General features: G+C 51.0%; 6 protein-coding genes across 6 annotated transcripts; 4 read left to right on the top strand and 2 right to left on the bottom strand.

Annotated features, from left to right (window-relative positions):
- Nucleotides 1–48: 48 nt before the first annotated feature.
- PSV08DRAFT_360585 (uncharacterized protein) lies at nt 49–890 on the bottom strand. Its single transcript, XM_066092997.1, has 4 exons — nt 749–890; nt 623–695; nt 455–566; nt 49–400 (listed from the first exon to the last, which is right to left on the bottom strand). The coding sequence occupies exons 1-4, from the start codon at nt 784–786 to the stop codon at nt 270–272; spliced, it is 354 nt and encodes a 117-aa protein (XP_065949418.1). The 5' UTR covers nt 787–890; the 3' UTR covers nt 49–269.
- A 1,068-nt stretch (nt 891–1,958) lies between these two features.
- PSV08DRAFT_408483 (uncharacterized protein) lies at nt 1,959–5,634 on the top strand (the record flags this gene model as incomplete). The annotated part of the gene is made up of 3 exons (XM_014223845.2): nt 1,959–2,439; nt 2,519–5,077; nt 5,153–5,634. 3 exons carry the CDS (start codon nt 1,959–1,961, stop codon nt 5,281–5,283), a joined length of 3,171 nt encoding a protein of 1,056 aa, XP_014079320.2. The 3' UTR covers nt 5,284–5,634.
- Nucleotides 5,604–11,627, bottom strand: PSV08DRAFT_408482 (glycoside hydrolase family 35 protein). The gene is made up of 9 exons (XM_014223843.2): nt 11,326–11,627; nt 10,984–11,244; nt 10,677–10,925; nt 10,316–10,628; nt 9,689–10,265; nt 8,630–8,970; nt 7,978–8,575; nt 6,970–7,922; nt 5,604–6,912 (listed from the first exon to the last, which is right to left on the bottom strand). Exons 1-9 carry the CDS (start codon nt 11,545–11,547, stop codon nt 5,696–5,698), a joined length of 4,731 nt encoding a protein of 1,576 aa, XP_014079318.2. The 5' UTR covers nt 11,548–11,627; the 3' UTR covers nt 5,604–5,695.
- Nucleotides 11,628–14,048: 2,421 nt separating this feature from the next.
- PSV08DRAFT_245519 (uncharacterized protein) lies at nt 14,049–14,614 on the top strand (the record flags this gene model as incomplete). The annotated part of the gene is made up of 2 exons (XM_014223842.2): nt 14,049–14,465; nt 14,522–14,614. 2 exons carry the CDS (start codon nt 14,049–14,051, stop codon nt 14,612–14,614), a joined length of 510 nt encoding a protein of 169 aa, XP_014079317.2.
- Nucleotides 14,615–15,934: 1,320 nt separating this feature from the next.
- On the top strand, nt 15,935–18,643 carry PSV08DRAFT_400356 (uncharacterized protein). The gene is made up of 3 exons (XM_014223841.1): nt 15,935–16,233; nt 16,385–16,418; nt 16,477–18,643. The coding sequence occupies exons 1-3, from the start codon at nt 15,949–15,951 to the stop codon at nt 18,195–18,197; spliced, it is 2,040 nt and encodes a 679-aa protein (XP_014079316.1). The 5' UTR covers nt 15,935–15,948; the 3' UTR covers nt 18,198–18,643.
- A 493-nt stretch (nt 18,644–19,136) lies between these two features.
- Nucleotides 19,137–20,097, top strand: PSV08DRAFT_281634 (uncharacterized protein). The gene is made up of 3 exons (XM_014223840.2): nt 19,137–19,390; nt 19,445–19,740; nt 19,801–20,097. Exons 1-3 carry the CDS (start codon nt 19,228–19,230, stop codon nt 20,029–20,031), a joined length of 690 nt encoding a protein of 229 aa, XP_014079315.2. The 5' UTR covers nt 19,137–19,227; the 3' UTR covers nt 20,032–20,097.
- Nucleotides 20,098–21,549: the final 1,452 nt, after the last annotated feature.

Genomic DNA, 21,549 nt, shown 5'->3' with positions numbered 1-21,549 from the left:
TGGGGTTGTAAAGCGCGTCCCGGGTTTTGCGCGGGCCTTACGCCAGATCACATGGGCGCGAGACCAATGCGGGGATATCGGAGGTAATTCTTGGCAACTTTGAGAGCCAAGGCCATATAGCAGCCAACTCAATCGTGTCATACTTTATTTGCTGCCAGGGCTGAGGGTGAATAACTTGAGTCCGGATTTAAGAAGCGGCTTCAGATCGTGATACATGTAAAAATACAATGGCAAAAAAAAAGGAAATCACATCAAATGGGCTTGCTTGATCACTCTGCGCTTGCCCTGATCTCTGCCTGTCTTCTCCTGCTTTCTGCAGCATAGGCATCACGCTCGTCTCTGCGGGCTTTCTGCTCCGCCTCTGACCTCTTTGCATCCATTTCCTTCTGTGCAGTCCAGACTAGTTTGGTCAGCAGGCTGGTCAGGCATCATGTGTTAGCGGGCGAAGACGTACTAGGCTTATCCGACCTGGCAGCCTCCTTCAACTGGCCGACGAATGCATCGAACTCCTTCTGTCTTTGCTCTCGTCCTGCCAGAGCCTTCTTTTGCAGTTCTGGATTGTATCTCTGCACATGATGTAAGCAAGCTGCCAGGCGTATGCACGTGGCAGAGGCAGGCATACCTTGAAGATTTCTTCCTCTGTGGGCGTGACATACCAGACGAGCGCTGGTCCGCCTACGCAGAGGACTGCACCTCTTTGGAAAAGTTAGTGTGTTGCTTGCGGGTCGCAACGAATCATGTCACGTACGCTGAGAAGGCCTTGATGTACGTTCGGGCGGACGGCATGGTTATCTCTTGTGTAAGCTCACTCGATGCTCGACAGCTCAGGGTGGTTCGGCGTGTGTTGGCTAACGGCGGAGACGTGCACAGCCTGCAGCCAAAAAAGTGGTGAAGTCAACATTCGATGCCGGCGCCAGGGTGCAAAGAGGCTAGTGGGCTGCGCCACGCCTGCTGTCACGTGTGTCGCTGCCCTTGCAAGCGTGGGCCGCACCGCCACCGAGGCTGACGACTGATGGCTGGTAGAGTAGAGTGTAGATGGTGGCTGGTGGCTGGTGGATGGTGGCTGGTGGGCGGGGGGCCAGCGTTGGGTGCGGCGAACGGCGTTCCCGAAGCCCCCCAGGCTTCGATCGGCAGGGCGTGGGTGGTGCCAATTGGTCGAGTCTGTCGAGTTGCATAACCTGTGTATGATCTCCTCCCGCTCTGCAACTCGGTTCGTACAGACACTGTCTCCGCTGACCCTCCTCTTCTCACCGCCCGGCACCGAAACCAACCGTGTCCTGCCTTTTTCTCATTTCGGCTGATGACGAACAATCATAACGCTGTCGCTATCGTGATGAAAAGCTCATTTAATCAATTGGTGGTGCTGCTAATTAACGGCTTTGATTCGCTTGCCCCCTCCGACCCCCCAGTCGCTTAATGCGGCGTTTCAGGGCACCCCCGGATGCTGGCAATGTCACACTTTCTTCTTTATTTCGTCAATGCAAGGTTGCTCCGGCGCTCAGTGGACAGACGGCCCATCTTGGGTTGAAACGCCAGAATCAAGCCATTGGATCTCACCCCCGTGTTCGAGGAGCGCGACCGGAGCCACACCCGCAAACCCCCAATAAGCGTCGATTCCCAGTGGGTTGTAGTCGCACAACCTCTACCTGTCAACACCCTTCATTCTCCTCTTGACCTTCTGCCGCCCCTGTGACTTGCCTGTTTCTTGCGCTTGTACGACCCTTCTTTAATTTCAACCCATCCTTGCAAGGCCCGCCACTACCACCCCATTCCCCACGGCCGCTAGCAGCCTACGTACGCGACAAACACGCCGAGCCAGGTCCGGTCCTTGAACGCGCGCATGCACAGGCGCACTTAACTTCTGCATCCCCGCCCTTTGCACGTCGTCGCTACTTTCTTCGCCAAGTCTCCAAAGCACGAAGCGTCGTGTCCACGTTATCCCCCGCAAAACCATCGGAATGGCATACCAGCAGCAATACGGCAACTACCCGCAACAACGACAACAACAACAACAACACTACGACCAAGGAAGGCCACAGCAAAGGCCACGCCAACAACAGGGCTACGATAATCACCATGACCAGCAGTACGACCAGCAGCATTATGATTATGGCTATGACCAGGGTGGCAATGAACAATGGGACAATGGCCACTACGATCAGGGCGGATGGGGGAATGCGCAACAACATGGTGGTTATCAAGATATGAACGGATATTCGAGACAGGCTCCGCCAAACCAAGGCCGTCGACCGCCCCCGCAAGACCAATACTATCAGGATGAGACATACAATGATCCATACTACCAACAACCGCCCCCACAGAATCAGGGTCGAAGACCGCCTCCTCAGCAGCGACAAGATCCTCGTAACCGACCAGTGGGGAGAGGAAATGGGCCCCCACCAAATCAACAGCCAGGACGGGGTGGGCCTAGACCGCCGGGTACGTTGCGCTGTCTTTGTGCCTTTGATAAATATCGTCAGGTCATCATTTCAGACAAGATGCTAATTGTTATACACAGGCCTTGACCGGTCTATGATGAATCCTGCAGCACCAAAGAAACTACCTCAAGATAACCCGTTTCCAACATTTCCTCCACAAAACCAGAAGCGGCAAGGCGCAAACCCTACAATCGACCAGAGCATGGCGCAAATGAATATCAACGATAATGGAGGGAACGCGAGACCCAGAGGTCCGCCAGGGCGAGGACAGCCTATGCCACAGAGAGCAGGACCTAATCCCCGGCAGGACTCAGGGCACTTTGAGGACCAAGGGCAACGACAGCCTCGAAATCAGATGCCACCTGGCCAGCGACCGCCGCAGATGAATGTTGATACTAACAGGAGACCAATGCCGCAACTTACATCTGACCCCATGTCTCCCTCCAGACGAACTTTCGGTTCAAATACACAGCGTTCTATGACCATGCCTCAGAACGCGCAAAATGGCTATGGAGCGGGCGGGTACAACAGCCAACAAGAGTATGCTGAGCCTGGAGCGATGTCTGGCTACAATGGCCCTGCATCGCCGACCTACGTTCCACCTAGGCCAACTACTGCTGGTGGAACTAGACCAAATGGGCCTTCGATGCAGCAAGGGCAAAGACCCCCAATGCCGCAAATGCAACCGCAACCGCCACAACAGCAACAACAAGCGCAAAATGATGACCCCTCAGGCCTAGATAACTTTTATGATGATTACTATGGCTCGGACGACCGTAAGAGCATAGGAACTGCAATTGACATGCCCGATTTTGATGCTATACCGGACACAAACAACAAGCATCGCCGAGGTGACTCGATCGACGGCCATTTGGCTCCTGCAAACGAAACACGAGCTTATGCTCCACCGGCCGCCCCCGCAAACCCACGGGCTGGACCCAATGGTAACGTCCAGGGCCAGTTATCACGAAGCCGATCGCAACCACAACTCAACAACCAATACGCAAACGGTACACACCAGATGGCTGCGGATGCTCCTCCTATGCCGGCCCCCCCAAGGGCAAACACCGGATTTGGAGGTCCAACTGGTCTACCAAACGGAGCCCGAGGTCGGGGACCACCACCTAGGGGGATGACAACAGACGGCATGCCACGAGGACCGCCTAACCAGGGTTCTATGCAGGGACAGCCGCAAAACTTTGACCCCAGGTATGGACACAACCCACCGGGAGTTCAAAGACTCTATTCAGATGAGTCGACCTATTCAGAGCCGCCACCGAACACAAGGAACTTCACTTCACCAGCAGCAGCCGGTAATGCCATACATCGACCAGGAACAGCAGCACCTGCACCAGGACGCCATCCCAGTGATCCTTTAGGCAGAAGGCCCGGTACCACTCAACCACCATTGAACCCAGACGCATTACCAGCACATCCAGTGCCTATACGGCCGGGGTTAATGCAACAAGGACCACCGCAGCAACAACAATCCCAGTCGTCGATGCCTCAGCAATCAAGACCACCGCCTGTTCGTCAGTATAATAGCGAACCAGGACGCCCAAGTTACGATAGTCAGCACTCGACCGTAAAGCGAAACAGCGCGCAAAATGCAGCCCCACACCCAGTAACGCATGACGAACTGAACAGATTGCGTAATGTCTGGAAGAAGTCTGAATCTTCAGACATTGCTACAGGCCTGAAGCTAGCAAAGAAGCTTGTCGAAGCGTCTAGTGTGCTCGCTGATGAAGGAGGCACGGCTGATAACCGGACAAAGAACAAAAATCGCGAAAAGTTTATGCAGGAGGGCTACAAGATAGTGAAGAAGCTAGTCAGCATCGGGTCTCCCGATGCCATGTTCTATCTTGCCGACTGCTACGGTCAGGGAACCCTTGGTTTACAGGTGGACACAAAGGAAGCATTCACTCTATACCAATCCGCTGCAAAGGCCGGGCACGCTGCGAGTGCGTACCGAACAGCCGTTTGCTGTGAGATGGGCCACGAAGAAGGCGGAGGTACAAAGAGGGATCTGGTCAAAGCAGTGCAGTGGTACCAGCGCGCGGCAGCACTAGGTGACACGCCTGCAATGTACAAGATGGGCATGATCCTTCTCAAGGGACATTTGGGCCAGCAAAAGAACTTTGGAGAGGCCATCAACATGCTCAAGCGTGCTGCCGAACATGCAGACCGAGACAATCCTCACGCTCTCCACGAACTAGCCCTCATCTACGAAGCATCAACTGGCACCGAACGCATAGCCCGCGACGAAGCATACGCGCTACGACTCTTCCACCAAGCCGCAGATTTCGGCTACAAGTTTTCTCAATTCCGCCTCGGACAGGCATACGAATACGGCATGCTGGGATGCCAAATTGACGCTCGCACAAGTATCGCGTGGTACACGAAAGCTGCAGCCCAGGAAGAACACCAGAGTGAACTTGCGCTATCGGGTTGGTATCTAACTGGTACACCTGGTATCCTCGAACAAAACGACACAGAAGCATATCTCTGGGCCCGCAAAGCAGCGTGTGCGGAACCGCCGCTACCAAAGGCCTTGTTTGCCATGGGCTACTTTACTGAAGTCGGAATCGGTTGCTCGAGGAGTCTAGAGGAGGCGAAGAGGTGGTATGGAAGAGCTGCTGGTAAGTTTTTTTTGTTTACCACTCTGCTCCATCATTGAGATGTTTTCGGTGACTGACTTTTTACCCTTTTTTTAGCATACAAATTCCCCAAGGCCCAGGAACGACTTGAGGAGCTCAAGAAGGGTGGAAGCAAGGCGCAGAAGAATAGGGAGAGGCTTAGTAGGACGAATCAGAAGCAGCAAGAGGAGAACTGTGTGGTTATGTAGGCTACTTTGCGGAGATGCTTGATTACTGGTTATTTGAATCAAATGGGCTTGTACTTCCGCCTTTTTTTGGCACTAGGGTTCTTGTGCCAGGGGGGAGGGGGGTGTTGCAATACCTGTTTCAGCATTTAACGAATGTCTTTTTATGTTTGAGCGAATTGGTCGCTCAAAAAGGGAAAAGGCTGAATTCAGGGAATATGCTTCTTCATTTTTTTTCTTCTATTTTTTTCACCGGTCTTAGGATGAAAACTGATGATATTGGACAACATGACTCTATAGACGGTCATGCAAGTCTCTCTCTTGGTACGAGAATGGGAGTTTCGTAAGCAACATATCATGACATTCATAACTGTTCATTGGACACCACAAAAGGTCCGTTACGGTATTAACATATCAAGGATACACTCATACCCACCTAAGCGTACTCCAGCCTCTCCTCCGACCACCCCGGCCTCAAATACTCCCCGTCAAACCTCGACTTCCAACTACTCTCCACCGCAAACTCTTGCACCATCTTCACATCCACCTTCGCACCCTCCTCCTCCTGCGCCCAAACACTCAACCCCAGCACATTTTCCCCGCCGTAATTCAAAATACCAGGTGGAACAGGAAACTTGACTTCATTTCCCACATACGGGTTAAACCGCGCATACTGATACCCGTTCACGAAAAGTTGGACACGGATCGTCTTTGCAGTCGGTGCGTTTAGTATGAATGCAAACGAAGCGTCGATATCGGCGGGGACATCGAGAGGGAAGGTGGTGCGGTAAAATTTGATATCTGCGCCTGAGAAGCCGGTAGAAGGGGATGCAGAAGCCCAGTCTGTGTCGTCGAAGCCGGGGAGGTGCCAACCTAGACGTTCAGCCACGAGGCCGCCTTCAGCTAGGGGACCGCGGACGGGATCGAGTAAGGTGGATTCGCCGCCGGCTTCTCCGGCAATTTTCCAAGAGGTAAAGTTTGCGGGGCCAGAGAGGGAGGCACGGAGGATACCGCGGGGGTCGGTGGCGCCGTCGCGGAGGTCGTGGCCGGTGTTGTCTTGTGCGATGAGGAGGACGTTGGTGCCGTTGGAGTGGACGGTTGCGTTGGCGAAAGAGAGTGTTGCGTTGGCTTGACCCAGTGTGGTATTGCCGAGCCAGGAGCCAATGTGTTCGCCATTGAGCCATGCGCTCCAGCCGAAGGCGAGACCGCCTTGAACAGACAGTTGGACGCCAGTGGCTGAGCCGTCAAAGTAGCCGCGGAAGAGGTGGAAGCTGTTGTGGAAGCCGTATTCATCGACGTAAAGAACTGGAAGCGTGTCTGGTTTAGTAGGGTTGGGGGTGCTGAGGTGGTCTGCAACGACCCATGCAGCACCGCTGTCATCGTAGTTTGGCTCCTTTTCTGGGAGACCTTCATTGATTTTCCAGTCTTCTAGAGACGGCAGCTGGATAGTGCCGTTGAATGCGGTGACATGTGCCTTTAAACTGCCGTATGAGGTTTGAGAGGTAGATAACTTCTTTCCGTTCCAGGAAAGAGTTTTAGCGCCGGCACAAGCAAAGACTTCAATGTCAGTGCTGTTCATGATGTCTCCCTTTAAAGCGAGGACATCGTCTTCGAGGGCTACATGGCGTACGAGGTATGGTCCTTGTACCAAGACTATTTATATGTCAGTTTGCAAGAAATGGAATACATAGTATTGACGGGTGTACTCACCAGATTGGTCAACAGGCGCAAAGGGGTCGTTTGATAGATTAGGAGCCCAGAACAAGTAAGCGGTAGGCTTATCAGCAACAACAACCTTCACGCCATTGTCAAATTGGTATACGCTCATGCCAGACACTGTCTGAATATTGGTTGTAACACCCTGGGCTTCAGCATAAAAGGTGGCGTTTGAGCTTGCACCACTGTTAACAATTGAGCCCTTTGTAGCGCCCTTGACATGGAACTCAACAGACTCGCCAACGCCAGTCGATAGCACTACGACTGGCTTGGAATCAATCAGAGCATATGTGAGGATTTCTGCAGTGGAGTAGGTAAGGATACTGTCGCCCATCGCGAAGTCGGTGACAATAATTTTGGATTGGTGGCCATTGAGAACGATAGAACCGCCATGCTGGGGGATGGTGAGGTTACCAACCGACGTGCTGACGTGAAGTTTGAACGATTCCCTTGTTGCCGAAGAAGATATAGCATGAATGGTAACGTAGAACGCGCCATTGGTAAGGGGGTTGCGGAGCTCGCTAGCCTCAACTGCCGAGTTTGTGCTGTACGAGGTAGAATTTCCCAGACGATCGGTAACTGTCAAGTCATCCGCAACACGAGTGAACAAGGCCAAGTTTTTGGTCTCATAGAACTTGGCACCAATCTCACGATTCTCACTGATAGGACTGCTGTAGTCGTAGGATGTAGCTGTGACGGGAGCTGCAAGGGCGCCCCAATTTGTTCCTCCGAACATCATGTAGAGGGAAATAGCCGTGACCCGCTGGGAGATCAGATTCCGGTAGAATAGATTGGCAAAATCAGCCCCAATGTCGCCGGGACAGCCGCCTTCCGGTCCACCCCAGGGGTTGTATGAGCCCCCTTGGAACTCTGGGAAGAAGCTTGGCTGAGTTGGAGACACCTCTTTAAAATGGTCGTAGTAGTTGATGGTTTGGTATGCTACGTATCTAGAACCAGGTGTCAGCAAGTAGTACATGAGAATCTCAAATGCACAATACATACTTTCCGTTAGTACCTGTGCACTCGTCAAGATTGCAAGACCAGCAAGACGGATAGCTGTCGAGACCAGCAACATCGACATTTCCGACAGCACCAGGCGCGTAGTCCTTGCTCCAGCTTTTGGTGTTCATATTGGGATCGTTGTGAATAAGAGGAACATCAATTCCGTGCGCTCGTGACATGTCCTCTAGTGCTTGCATGTAATTTGCAGCGCTTGGGTTTGGAATCTTTTTGTCACTGTTTTGCCACTGCTCTCCATACTCATTCTCGATCTGGTAAACTAGCGCATTTCCACTCTTGGTCACGAGATGTTCGGATGTGAGCTTGGAGAACTCGGAGAAGTATGGTTCTAATGCCTTGATGTACCTTGGGTCATCGTTGCGTAACTTTCCATAAGCACCTGTGGTGAGCCATAATGGAAAACCTCCAGCATTAGCCTCAGCATTGACGTATGGACCAGGCCTGGTAATAACGTAGAGGCCAACACGCTCTGCAATTTCAAAAAGTTTGGTGAAGTCGTGCGCGCCGCTCTCAAAGTCCAAGGTCTGGTTATTTGCGCTGTGGTAGGCCCAATTGCCGTAGAAAGCGAAAGCTGTGAAGCCTGGAGAACATTAACTCTGGCTCGGATCCGCCTTGTGGGAGTTGCGATACCTACCAGCTGCCTTAATCTTTTCCAGCAAATCTTCCCAAACCTCATAGACAGGGATACGCCAGTAGTGAATCTCTCCGGAGAAAACGAAAAGACGCTTTCCATTCACCTTGAAGGAATAGTGGTCCCATTGCACAACATCATTCAAGCCATTGTCGTGAAGCGGCCATGTCCTAGGCGTATTGTTCTGAGCAACAACACCAGACCCATTTGGTATCGCCGCCAACGAATACAAAGCCAACAGCCATGAGAAGCCAACGAAAGTCTTCATGGCGTATAGGGACCGAAGACGATGAGGCCAATTAGCGCTGTGCCCATTGTGTCGGGCATTTGGAGACTTATGAACACTAAGCAAATGCCATGACCCTGGTCGCCACGGGATGGGAGCAAGACGCTAGCTATATTGTAACGGGAAACACGGTGAGATGTGGGGAAGCAGAAGGCTTCCTAATGGTGGAATTTACATGTCCATGATGGTAGAGACGAACCACCGGGTGTGCCGAGGCGCGGGTAAACATGTCGGTGGCAGCAAACGTATGTCGGGGCACGGAAGGCTTGCTGTTAGGCGTTAGTGCAATGGAGACATGGGATCATCTTCGTAAATTCCAAGACGAGAAATAAGAGCATGGGAAATGGCGCGTTTTCTGCGAGTATCATGGCAGCCTGTGGGGTAAAAAAGAGCTGGGGGCGGCTGGGGTAGCTGACGTATTACCGGTTAAATTGCACATGACTTGTGGGCTGTTTGGAAACCCAAGCATTCCTCAGAGAATGCTGGTACAATGGAAGAGAACTGGAAGTTTTTGTAGAGCTAATTCATCATATTTACAATAGCGAGCAGACTGAAAATCCAAGAGGCGGAAATTGGATTCCACGGATAGGAGTAGGTATCTACGTACTGATGTACGAAGTAGTGGCAAAGCACGGGCCATCTCTGCCGGCGATGCTCTCGAGACATCTATTTCCGCCCGCTTTCTTTCCCAGCTAATCCGACTACATCGTCAAGCAATGATGTCAGCATCCCAAAGAAAATTTCGTCAAGCAAAGTTGTAGATTCCAGCAGTCTACTCGTTATCCTTGACGTCGATAATAGTCGACTTGAATTTCCTGGCAGGAACTCTGCGGCTGAACAGAATGTCGAGCTCGCGGTAAGAGCGGTCCTTGAACTCGGGAAGACCAAAGTAAGCTGAGATGAAGCAAACGCAAGCCGTGCCTCCCCAGACATATCCGCACTTGCCGGCCATGTTCCAACCAGTTGGGTTGAGCATTCGTGAAGCCAGGTAGATCATGGGAATCTCAGCAACGTAGTATGCCGCACGACCGATACCAGTGCTCAGGGCACGAAGGCGGACCGAGGAAGCCTCCGCAATGATGGAGTACGTGATGGGTCCCATGGCCAAAGCGTATACGAACGAGATGATGACACCTAGGCAAGCCTGTGCGTAGTTTGTCGCACTGGTCTGGTGAAGCGACCCGAAGATGCCTAGAAGAAATAGCATAAAGACATTCGTGGCTGTGCCCACAAGATAGATTGTACGACGACCAAAGTATGCGCTCAGAGGCCAGGAAAGCATATTAGCAACCAGCTGCAGGGACGAATTGATCATATTGAGCTTGAAAGAAAAGTTGGTCGACATTCCAGCCTCTACACAGAGTCAGTCATCTATGTTCCAAACTCACTGGGGAGGTACTTACGCTCAAAGAAGAATGTGGCTTGGTTGGCAATCAAGTTACCGGCGAAGTTTTGCGACGCATAGATCAAGCAGGTAATCAGCGTTCGGCGAAGATCCACTCCCTTGAAGAGATCGAGGAATTTGGCATTGCCACCCGCATGAGCTTCAATCTCAGCAGTACGTTCCATCATGGCCAGTGTATGCTCGGCGGCCGCTTGAGTGCCGTTCTTGCGGCCGAGGCGCTTAATGGATACAAGGGCTTCCTCCCTACGCCCTTTGCGTACTAGCCACCAAGGACTCTCAGGAGCGAAAAAGATGAGCACCATGAGAGGTAGCTAAATTTGTCAGTTGTTGACATTTCTGAGCGTGGAAAGGATGCTTACAGGAAACATCCATTGTAGGGCAAGAGGTGCTCGCCACGCCCATTCATCATTTCGATTGTTGAACGAGTATGTGACACCAGCGACAAGAAGACCACCGATGGACCAAGAAAGCTGCAGAGTTGCTGTGCAGGCACCACGGAGGACCAATGGTACAACCTCACTAGCATAAGCAGGCGAGTTTCCAATGAACATTCCCCATGGAACTCCTTCTAATGCTTGCCCGACGACAAGCAAGGAGAGTGAGTCGGCCTGGATCAATGCTATCAGCCAAGAGTCTCGCCATACTTCTCGGAAATATACCACTTACGAAGAAAGAGACAAAGATGGTAGCATTCATAAGAACGAGAGCCAAGAGATTCGTCCAGCGGTAACCAAGACGATCGGTAATTGGACCAACAACAAAAACGCCAACAAAGGCGCCACATTGGCCAGCCTGGAAGAGCGAACTCTGCCATTTTGTAGGAATGGCCTTGGTAGCCTGTCCCGGAACCTCGACTCCGTATCGTTCCTTGAAAGCGGTAAGAGCGACAAAGTTACCGTTCAAGAACATGTCGAAGGACTCCATGACCTGTTCCATGTTAGTTATCAGTCTGAATGCAAATTCCCTCATGAATTCGCAGCATTCCAGTATTGGCAACCCTGGACTTACAATCGTAAAACAAAAGATAAAAGCCCAAAAACAGGCCGCAGGATGATCTTTGGCAGCCTCCCACAGCCCCATCTCATGTTCGCGCAACTCAGCATTCTGCGCATCAGTCATGAGCTCCTTGTTCTCAAGGATCTCGGCATGGTGGCCGCCGATGCTCTTCTCCCGCATCGCTTCGTCTATCCCAGACTTCTCATCGTACTTGGAATCGGCGAGGCCCGACATCTTGCAGGTGCGTAGCGTGGTCACTACTACGTATTACTTGCGACGCCACGAAAAGGCAAAGAGCGAATAAGCAACAAGGCAAGCCGGAAGCCAAGCAGACGAAGGCGGACACTTGGAGAGCTTATATACGAGTAAGTATGCCTGTGGGTCTCGGCATAGCAGGTTCAGACGACCACATGTTGGGCCCCCCCCCCATGGGGCTCCGCACAAGCCTTTGGAGGGGGTGCTTGTCGTGCTTGTCGATACCGTTGGGGCCCTTATTGGGTGGGTCACCCCGGGGTGCGATATTACTGGTTCCCTGTCGTGCTCTGCGGCCTGTCTAGCTCAAAGTCAAAATGTTCTTCGACGTTCTATTGATGCGAAAATTGAACGCTCGGACACTTGAAAGTATTCTTCTACTACTTGAGTCGGTAGTATGACCCATGGACGCAGCTTCGGGGCCACGCGCTCGTGGCGGCAGTACTCCTCGATGAAGCTTAGCGAAGCTCCATGCCAGGTTGTGGTGACTATCGGGCCCTATATACGGGCAGGATGCTCGTGCTGATTGTCAACTAATCACAACGAGATTGTTTGGGCTACCTTTCTGAAATCTGACTGTGAAGTTGCCGGTGCATGCACTCGACTATCGAACACCGGGCAACACATCGAAGCAGACCTCCACACCTCCACCCAAACGTTAAGAGCCATGCAAGATTGGCTTCTAGGAGAATTGCCACTATCCAAGATTCATGCGGAATCTCTCCCCAAACTACTACCGCGATGGCGTCACTGGCGTATGGAGCCATCTGTCACCCGTCAACCAGTCTTGTCAAAAACGCCGAATATTGCCTCGTATGACCTTTGAACCCCATGATCGGAAACTAACCAGACGGGACTACCGCCATCTCGGCAAGCGTCGGCGGTTCGGAGAAAATAGCCTAGTACGGAAGTGCCCCAAAAACTAGTACTTGTCAACGTGTAGGGCGTTTTGTTTTCGTCTGGGGTCGAGACTGGTTCTGCAGGTGTGAGCTAGAGACAGCATTGTTTGGTCCGGCAAGGGTGTGGCGGGGAAAAAACCAATATGTTGAGGAGATGCGGGATGGGTTTGCTTCAAGGTTCACAGAGTGATCATCCATGGACTTGGGTTTTGATGCTACGTAAGGCTTACTACAAGTGGAAGTGGCAGACTCCACTTCACGGCACCTCTTCGGTCAGATTGCACGGTGGTGCCATCCATCCGGCTTTTGTGGCATCCCAGGGTAACATTGTTTTGAGAGGATGCTATTCAGTGATAATGAGGCTTGCGCCAGATGACTGGGTTATCAGTGTGGCAATTGTTTCATCGTCTCTGAGAACATGAGTTGACATCGTGACCTACTACTTCCTTGGTTGGTAGGGCGTCAAGAGCATGCCTGATTGTGAATCGCGAATATCTCGTGTGACATAACACCTTGAAATTACTACGGTTATTTACCGATGCTTGTCCAAATCAAAGACGGCGAGCTGATTCATGGGCGCGAAACTGCGGTTGAAAGTAGCAAGATACCCGCAGTATTTCAACAACGGGAGGTCCTGCGAAAAGCCGCATACGCCAAATCGCATATGCACCATAGCTGTATGGTGGATTTGGAGAGCGGGCAAGCTAACTGAAACTCTGCGTCGGATGACGGATACAACTACTATCCGTTCCCAAACCGTTCTACTCGCTTGGTTGTTTAGCGAGACGGCATCTATTTAATTGCAGAGTAAATGCACCTATCTACTCTACGTATGAGCTTAGTCCCCTAGTTTTCCAAGCTCGGGTCACATCTCTGTAATATTGTAAACTGGATTTGTTTACGCAAGGCCAGATTTCAATTGAGCGATACAAGAAACAACATGATTGGATCAGTACTGAAGACCCTGCTAGAAATGAGTATCCAAAATATGGTTTTCGAGATGATGTTGTAATGAGTAGTACCATGGGACGCGCGCTTTCAACACCCCGTTTTTTTGTTTGTAGAGGCAAGTTCAACGTTATCGCTAGAAGTGTAAGAAAATTGGTATCCATTTTATAGGATTGAGGTGTATGACAAAGATGAAGCACTTTGAACTCAACAAGTGACTGAATTTGGGTTTCGTTGACTTTGTCGGGTCTGTGACATGCACTGAGCGTGTACAAATGAGTTGATGTCTTAGGGGTGTGGACAAGCCTGAGAGTTAAAAGAGCAGAAGGTCGTGAGTAAGACTGTTACTACGTTAGCAAATCCATCAGAACAGCTCAAAGAAATTTATAGTCGCGTTGTGTTCTTACATTCTCTTTTTACTTTCCATCTGCTCGGACCCTTGATACCCAGGTTTCGCATGTAGCAACCGCTTCTTCTTTTCTTCTAAGAGTCCAAATTGCCCTTCGCTTTGCTGAACAATAGGCTTAAAGGTGGAGTGATAATGGAAGAAAAGTGAGAATTCAGAAAGAAATTCGAGTCTAAGGGTCTTAGTGCTCTGAGTCCCTCACTAGACCGGCTCCATGTTTAGGTCTGGAAATGGTTTCGGTAATCATTACAACACGACCAGATACTCCGCACGTGTATGGCGGACGAACTGCCATGGCCGTTAGTTCCGTAACCGCACATTATTTATCTTATACACTTGCCCCTCCCATGTTTCTCTGCATTCCCATTTTTCAAATCGCCTTCTTACCGAAGAAAATCTTCGTTGACTTCGCAAAACGTTCAGTATCTCTGTCACGTCTCTCAAGAAGGATGAAGAAAAACATCATCATTTTCCTATCCCTCGCCATCCAAGCAGACGCAAAATGCACAACCATCCCCACATGCGGGGACCCCAGTGATCCCATTTGCATACCCGGCAAAGCCAACAAATGCAATTGGTTCTGGGATATACACAAGCTGAGGGATGAATGTGGGCAGGATGATCTAAAGTGTTTCGATGGTGAATGCGTCAGTTGACCTGTGATGCCAGCCTCTCTTGTAAAATATTCTAACAAGCTTTCCAGCATGGTGTCAAGCCAAAGTATAACCAAGAACAGTCCGCCACCTTTTGTTATGTCATGTGCTGCCAGAATGAGTCGGATATTGAGGATTTTTGAAGGGGCAAAGAGCGAGTTTGCGATTACGGTTGAGGGGTTAGTGGCGAGTCGTTTGTGGATTGGAAATGTCAAGAATCTGTTACTGTTTTTTTGAGCGTCCAGCTTATGGAGAATACACAAGATGTAGGATTAGAGTTTTCCTGTCGCCTATCGCAGGGTAGATTACATGCAAGAGAGATTTCAATGGATTTGCATTGATACGCAATTCTGATTTCAAAGCAGCCAGGGCTTCTAAAGTGCTTAGCAATGATACAAAAGGTTAGTGACTGTAATATGGAATATGCATGTGTATAGCTCAGTCGTTAAATGTCTGCCATGTCTGAATAGATAGGTATCAACGCCCCATTTGTTCACGGTTAACGATGGCTCATCGAATTAGGAGAGTGTCTTTTTATTGTTTATTTACTTCGAATTAGACGTTGAATCAGATGGCGATGGCACACGTATCATATATGGGACGATTGACAACTGCGATAAATGGTGTATTTTCCATAGAAACGAAGGAAATTCTGGTGAGTTGGAAAATCTTACTACGAAGCGCCATCCTTTGTGAAGCAATTGCAGGATTCTATGTAGCATTATTATTGATCATAAGAAAGCGTACGACGAAGGAAGCTTGAGTGTAGACGCTCTCCCCATGAGGAAGATGAAACGATGGCCGGGTACTGTTATCCTATCGTTGCCATGTCGTCTTTCTGCTGGAGGGGTGCATGCGCATGTACATGTGTATTTAGCCAGTGCGATTAGCAGGCTCGCTTGTGGGAAGGATAGCCAAGATCCATGCCAACACATGTATGTCGAATCAGATAAAGATACTAGTTGGTTCTGAAAGTGGCCTCGCTTGATCCGACGCCGCAAGCTGTCGCAGTCAAGCGTTTAGGAATTAGTAACCACCCAATGACCACTTGGCTGATAAGCCTATAGCCAACGTTGCATGCAGACGCAGGCATACGCAGCCTCCTATTCTCCGGTATAGTGCTTATGTGTGCTGGATATATTTCGGTGACTTGGCTGGAGCATAAGTTTGTGCAACATGTATGGCGTATTGCGGTAATCAGGACAACAAATGAATCCGAGTACCATGGGCATGGTCATTGCTAGATGGCCTCGTCACCAGTGTTTGCAGATTTTGCTTTGGAATGCTGGAAACCAACAAGGGACCGGCTACAAAGACTCCTAGCAGGCAAACAGGGCGGGGCAGCGTATCGTCTATGCGAAGCCGCGTAAGCGAGAGAATAATACGGAGGATACAATCGAGTCTGCCTCGTGTGGATGGCTGTTGATGGGGTTGCGCCAAGGGGGCTTGGACGGGGCGCCGGTGTTCCTGCTCGGCTATGCCATGGGCCGTGGTGAAACGCAGTGCGACTGTGGATTGCGTCGATGCATCACAGGCAGAATTTCAGGAGGCGTGGGAGGCGAGTGTGCGTGTGGATAGAGGCTCTCAAGCGAATGCGATGGGGGTAGTAGGGATGCAAGGGGAGGCGATAGACATGTCCAACCAAAAGACAAGAACGATTAGCAGGAAGAGTTCGCCTCAGGCGGGCATGGATGCTATTCATAGCCGTGCGGTGTGGGCACGTGTTCGTCATTGGCAACTGGTTCCCGATGCAAGTGCAGGGGTGCGTCCGTACAGCCTCACCCAAGACGCGTATGAGACCCAAAGAGCCATAACCTCGTCGACGCCGCCGCTGTCGAATCCTCACTGCTGGTTCTTCGCTCCCGCAACCTTGTGTTTAAACAACCAGTCATTGCCAGACCTTGCTGCTGCAGCGGCATGACGCCATGTTAGACGAGAATCTCCCCAGTATGTCGTCTCGCCAATCGCCATCTCATCTCATCATGCATCCTCTAACCCTGTCCAGCCTTTTTTCTCAAGCCCTCGACGGAAAAGATCAAACACCACGAATCCTTTTACTTCACCCAGAACGGTTCCGAGGCAGAGGCCCAGTATGCCCTCCGCCACGTCGACCCCGCCACCCCAGATGCCAGAAACACCTATGCGGTAGCCTTGTTTGACTCGCGGAACCCCGACATTCTCTACGGCGAGGTCCTATCTAAGCCGGGATGGTCACATCCCACCCTCTCCCAAGAAGAGATTCGCAAAAATGGCGGAGTCCCGCCCCCACCTATGCCCATCTTCCCTACCGAGTTTGCCATCCAGCTGTACAACCCCGATATGCGCGTTGTAGTTAGCCAATCGACAGCCAAATGGAGCAGCACTGTCAGCTGGGAGTTCAGCCTGCCCCAAGTTGCCTTCAGGACACCGAGCAACTCAGATCTCGACCGCACCATGAACGATCCTAGTGCCGATATTAACACACCCAGGATCAAATTTGCATGGAGGAAAGAGGGCAGGCTGGGCAAGGACATGACATGCTACATGGTTGGAAAATCAACAGACCCCACAGGCAAGAAGGCCAAGAAGAGCAAAGAGGGCGATATTGCCGTAGCCATGTTCTCCGGTCTGAAAGAGTTGACTGTCATGGAGCCTAACCTCTACCGCGTCGAGCTCGAAGATTACAAAGGCTTGGAAGTCACATTGCTTCTTGGTGCAGCTGTCATTCGCGACTTGTTCTTTAGCGATCTGAACGAACAGTTTCACATCAACCGTATTGGCGCCCGCAAGAACAGCGGAGGACTCCGAGCCAGAAAAGGCTCCTCTCCCCTGGAGGCGCCAAACGTCACAAAACCAGTCATGACGCCAGAACCCCCACCACCCCCAGCTTACACGCCTTCTTCGTCACAATGCCCACCCGAGAAGGCACCACTACCGGATGCTGGATCCTCACGTCCCAATCACCAACCGCCACCACCCTCATATACAAGCAACAATGCTGCAAAGCGTGCCTCGCTTCCACCTCTTGTTACAAGCCAGAATGGTCCGAGCCAACGCCCCCAACTACAGCGACCCGCACAACCCCCGCGGCCTGCACAGCCACAACAGCCACCACGACCCACACATTCCTTGCGACCCACACAGCAACGCCAACCAGGCCCAAGACTGGATCCGCGGTCGCAATGGGAAATCGAAGCAGAAACCGCTCGCCTGAGAGCCCAGGTAGAAGCTGAAGAGCGTGAGCAGAAACGGAAAGCTGAGGCGGACCGCAGAGCGCGTCAGAAACGAGAAGAGGAGCAAGAGCGCAAGACTCTGCAATTCCTCGAACAAGAACGAAAACAGAAGGAACGAGAAGAGAAGGAGCGACAGAGGAAGAGGGCAGAGGTGGATAAGGAGACGGAGCGCCTCAAGAAGCAGTTTGGGGACCAGTCAAACTTGTTCCGTCCATCCCCACAACCTCAACGACACTCGGCCCCATTTGTACCAAACGTAGCGCACCAACGACCCAATCCGGCAGCACCTCGACCAGTTCCCGGACCGGTGCAGCCTCCGCGTGTGCAAGTGCAACTGCCTCATGTACAAGTGCATCCACCCAGCCAGCAGCGGCCGGCGGCAAACCAAACAAGCTTCCTCAGCAATGGTCTGCCCAAACCCATTGCCAAAGCCAAGAAGAGCTTCTGGGGTCTTAGGACCCAGAGTGAGTCGAGCGCAGAGAAGCTAAAGAAGAAGAAAAGCAGCATGTTCTGATTCAAAAGTGTTAGTCATGAGTATTGTATAGGGCTTGTTTTTGCCTCCGCTAGATGGGTTGGTGTTGATGGCCTGTATGATGTTTATACCCACCTTGGAGTTTTTCTTCGTTTGTTGGTAAGGTCTCTACGGGAATGGGCGCATGGGATTGTTTGGCGTACTTGTTTTTGGATTTTTTTTCCATTACGTATACTATGGTAGGGCTGTTTACCTTGGACAACATACTTTGATATAACCAAATACCCTCTACGAACTACCTCCAGACCAAGGTTCACACCACTAGATAGCACGAACTGTAAGCAAAGTGATACCGTGAATGGATGGTAGGTCAGCTATGCAGAAGCGACCACGCTAGCACTAGGTACCCGTTCTTACCATATTTTGGTGTAGCGTACCCGGTTCCAGCTCCTCGGCTCAAACGTAGTATCAATCGACACTTCTATCGTCCAATGCGTCCCCACTCAATCTCACGCGGATGCTGAATGTGAAATTTGAAATTGAACCTGTCTACATGCTCTCCGCACCACCTTTTGCCATCTGCCCCGCACGTCCTTTGCTCGGTCTGTGGCTTGTTTAGGCTAGGTTATGCCAAGACTAAAACTTGCTCATTGAGCACATTATCCTGGGGCCTGTCTGCAAGCTCGCAGCTATAGCTCGCGCCACAGCATTCTCAGGGCCAGGACAAGTGGTTCGCTACACCGTAGTCCAGATTCCTGAATGTCAATGTCGAATGTAATTGGTTCAATCCACGCATGTTTCTTGTTGCCCCACGTTGTGAGTGTGAAAGGTCGACTGGAAACAAACACCGCGACTACTTGGCAGCGGGAAGATGGGAGCAAGCTCCGCTAGTATTGGGGGAAGAATGGCAAATTGGGCTGAGGAAATGGGGATTGGAGCTTCATGTATAAAGGCCATGGCAGCTGCACGTCAGCTTTCGGTACGCCTGGTGGATATATCAACCTCTGCCTCTCTCCCTCTCCCCCTGGATCCCTTATTTCAATAATACATCACCCTGGTACATTCAATCAAGATGCTTTCAAAAACCATCTTCGTCGCCGCCGCAATGGTAGCAGGCGCCAATGCTCATTTCCGTCTCCTCGAGCCCTTCTGGCGAGGCAGCTCTTTCGCAGCGCCAGCAAGCCAATGGATCTACCCATGTGCCAACGTCAATGAGACTACCGACATGTCAAACCGTACGTGGAATTTTTCTTGAGGTGCCGATGGATACCAACTTACCAGACATGCAGGCACTGTATGGCCCGTAACTGGCGGCTCTACTCTGATCAACGGTTCCCACGAACATGCCCTCACCGCAATCAACCTCGCTCTCGGTACCAACGTCACAAATTTCAACATCTCGCTCGTCGAAATGTTCAACCAGACCGGCGCTGGTCTCTTCTGCCTAAAGGAAACTGGCCGTGCAAACCTCGAAGCCGGGTTCAAGGCTGCTGGCTACTCTGGCTTCGACGACGAGCGCATCAACGGACTCATGGGAACCATCCAGGTCATTCAGCTTGGCCACTCCGGAAGCGCACTGTACAACGTAAGTGTTCACATGTGATTTGTTATTAGCCAAGCCGGCGGGATCTGACAAATATGACAGTGCGCCGACATCATGTTCAACTCGACTGCCCAGCTCCTCTCCGACGACAAATGCCAGAACAGCACCGGCGTCTCTGGCGTCGCGATTGCAAACGTAGAATCCGCAACGCAGAGCGAGGGTGGCAATGGCACCTCTGGTCAGGCCCCTCAGCCAACGGGTGCGGCAGGTCATATCAGCCCAGCACTTGGCACGACAGTGTTTGCGGCGGTATTGGCTTGGGGACTCTTGTAGAAGTATATCATCATGTAGTATTCGACCAGTGTCGGATAGGATTAATTTGAAATGAATTTGACGAATGAAAATGCTGGCGTTTTTGCTTGATTGATTGATAAAGCTGCTTGAACACATAGATACAAACCAATAGCAGTAGCTCGTTGAAGTATTGCCTAAGCTTCTATGAGTAAGTATGATTCCGTACATTAACATACCAAGAGTACGGGCCTAGTCTTGTCTGAGAGGGCTCACGTGATATTGTTGATAACCCATGGACATAAAACAGCATGTTGACCCCTCTTTCGCACTTTATGAAAAACTAGTAAAAACTAAAAAAAAATAAGTTGGAGAGTGTACTAGCAGCACTTAAGAATGTTTTCGTGCGTAGTGCTAGGTCTATGAGGGTGTAGGCATAGGGTTAGTCAGTAGCTCGCAATTGGATGTAAAAGGAATTGTTGGCGCTCGCTCACTTTGAGAATAATGCTGTTGGCTATCATTTGATACTACAGGAGTTAATGCTTTGCTGGATGTTACATTCTGTCAAATCTATCAGTAATGAAGGTAGTATTCATGATGTTACATCACGTGCATGTGGTCTTTCTTTTGTCCTTATCTTCCCAAGCTCTGCATGTCTTCACAGACCGTTCTAGACTTGTACCCAGAACCAATGTACTCTTTTGGTTAGCAGAATTCTACACAAAGGATGTGCTTGACGCAACCAAGATCTTTCAGCATCACGTGTGGGCTTTCCATTGGCTGCTGTGGCTTTGATTGGATCGCTACAACCCCACGTCATGTACTTGTCCCACCTCCAGCTGTCAACCTTGCTTCTTCAATCGTACAGCCACGCAGGAGCTGCTACATTGACTTCGGTGTCACCGAGTAATGGTAGGTCACTAACTACGTGAGTTAGATCCTACAGGGCGTTTACCGCTCTTTCAATGATACCTTTCTCTAAGTCTACAATCTACCTTTGCATAAGCGAGTACGTAGGATTCGGCGACGTCACAGCTGCACCTGCATCATCAGGAGATGTCGAGAAAAAATCAAAGTGTCATTCGCTGTCGGCTGGCCTGCCGGGAGGTCAGCTCTGCACGATGCACATGCAAGAGCGTTGCCAGGCGGACTAATATAAAAAAACGGAGAGCGGCCACACTGATAGTACATGCGTCCCAATCAACCCCTGCTCTTGGCTTCGCTTCTCGAAAAGACGACTGGCGTTTGCAAAGAGTTCTCCAATATCCAGCGGTGATTGGCTGAAAAGCTCCAAGAGACGGTGAGAACATATCCTTGCCGCATGGTTGCATACTTACAACCTGCATCCTATTGCTCGTAGGGCTGATCTAGGGCTGACATGTGCTTGAAACTCTTACCGGCGATCCTTCTGCTGCACGTCGGTTTCGTTGCCGTTTTGTTGCTCGCCGAGTCGTACGGTGGAGCCGTTACCGCTACTCAGCCCAGCATGGGTCTGCTAAATATGACAGTACGACATGGGGTCTTCACTTATGCAGGTGCGGGAGGATCGAGAGCAAAATT

This window comes from Bipolaris maydis (assembly GCF_028858645.1).
Source record: "Bipolaris maydis strain C4 unplaced genomic scaffold PSV08scaffold_4, whole genome shotgun sequence".
NCBI lineage: Eukaryota > Fungi > Ascomycota > Dothideomycetes > Pleosporales > Pleosporaceae > Bipolaris > Bipolaris maydis.
The sequence above is the reverse complement of the archived record's forward strand: the minus strand, read 5'-3'. Positions and strand labels throughout refer to the sequence as shown.

Bases quoted from the DNA above. Each gene is read 5' to 3' on its own strand.
- PSV08DRAFT_360585 (XM_066092997.1), bottom strand. From the start codon at position 786: ATGCCGTCCGCCCGAACGTACATCAAGGCCTTCTCAGC. The intron at 567-622 runs GTATGCCTGCCT...CATCATGTGCAG, and splicing joins CAGAGGAAGAAATCTTCAAG to AGATACAATCCAGAACTGCA. The intron at 401-454 runs GTACGTCTTCGC...TGACCAAACTAG, and splicing joins TGCCAGGTCGGATAAGCCTA to TCTGGACTGCACAGAAGGAA.
- PSV08DRAFT_408482 (XM_014223843.2), bottom strand. From the start codon at position 11,547: ATGTCGGGCCTCGCCGATTCCAAGTACGATGAGAAGTCTGGGATAGAC. The intron at 10,629-10,676 runs GTAAGCATCCTT...TGACAAATTTAG, and splicing joins CCCTACAATGGATGTTTCCT to CTACCTCTCATGGTGCTCAT. The intron at 10,266-10,315 runs GTAAGTACCTCC...GACTCTGTGTAG, and splicing joins AGCCACATTCTTCTTTGAGC to AGGCTGGAATGTCGACCAAC.
- PSV08DRAFT_400356 (XM_014223841.1), top strand. From the start codon at position 15,949: ATGCCATGGGCCGTGGTGAAACGCAGTGCGACTGTGGATTGCGTCGAT. The intron at 16,234-16,384 runs GTGCGTCCGTAC...TTGCTGCTGCAG, and splicing joins TTCCCGATGCAAGTGCAGGG to CGGCATGACGCCATGTTAGA. The intron at 16,419-16,476 runs GTATGTCGTCTC...AACCCTGTCCAG, and splicing joins GTTAGACGAGAATCTCCCCA to CCTTTTTTCTCAAGCCCTCG.
- PSV08DRAFT_281634 (XM_014223840.2), top strand. From the start codon at position 19,228: ATGCTTTCAAAAACCATCTTCGTCGCCGCCGCAATGGTAGCAGGCGCC. The intron at 19,391-19,444 runs GTACGTGGAATT...CCAGACATGCAG, and splicing joins GACTACCGACATGTCAAACC to GCACTGTATGGCCCGTAACT. The intron at 19,741-19,800 runs GTAAGTGTTCAC...CAAATATGACAG, and splicing joins CCGGAAGCGCACTGTACAAC to TGCGCCGACATCATGTTCAA.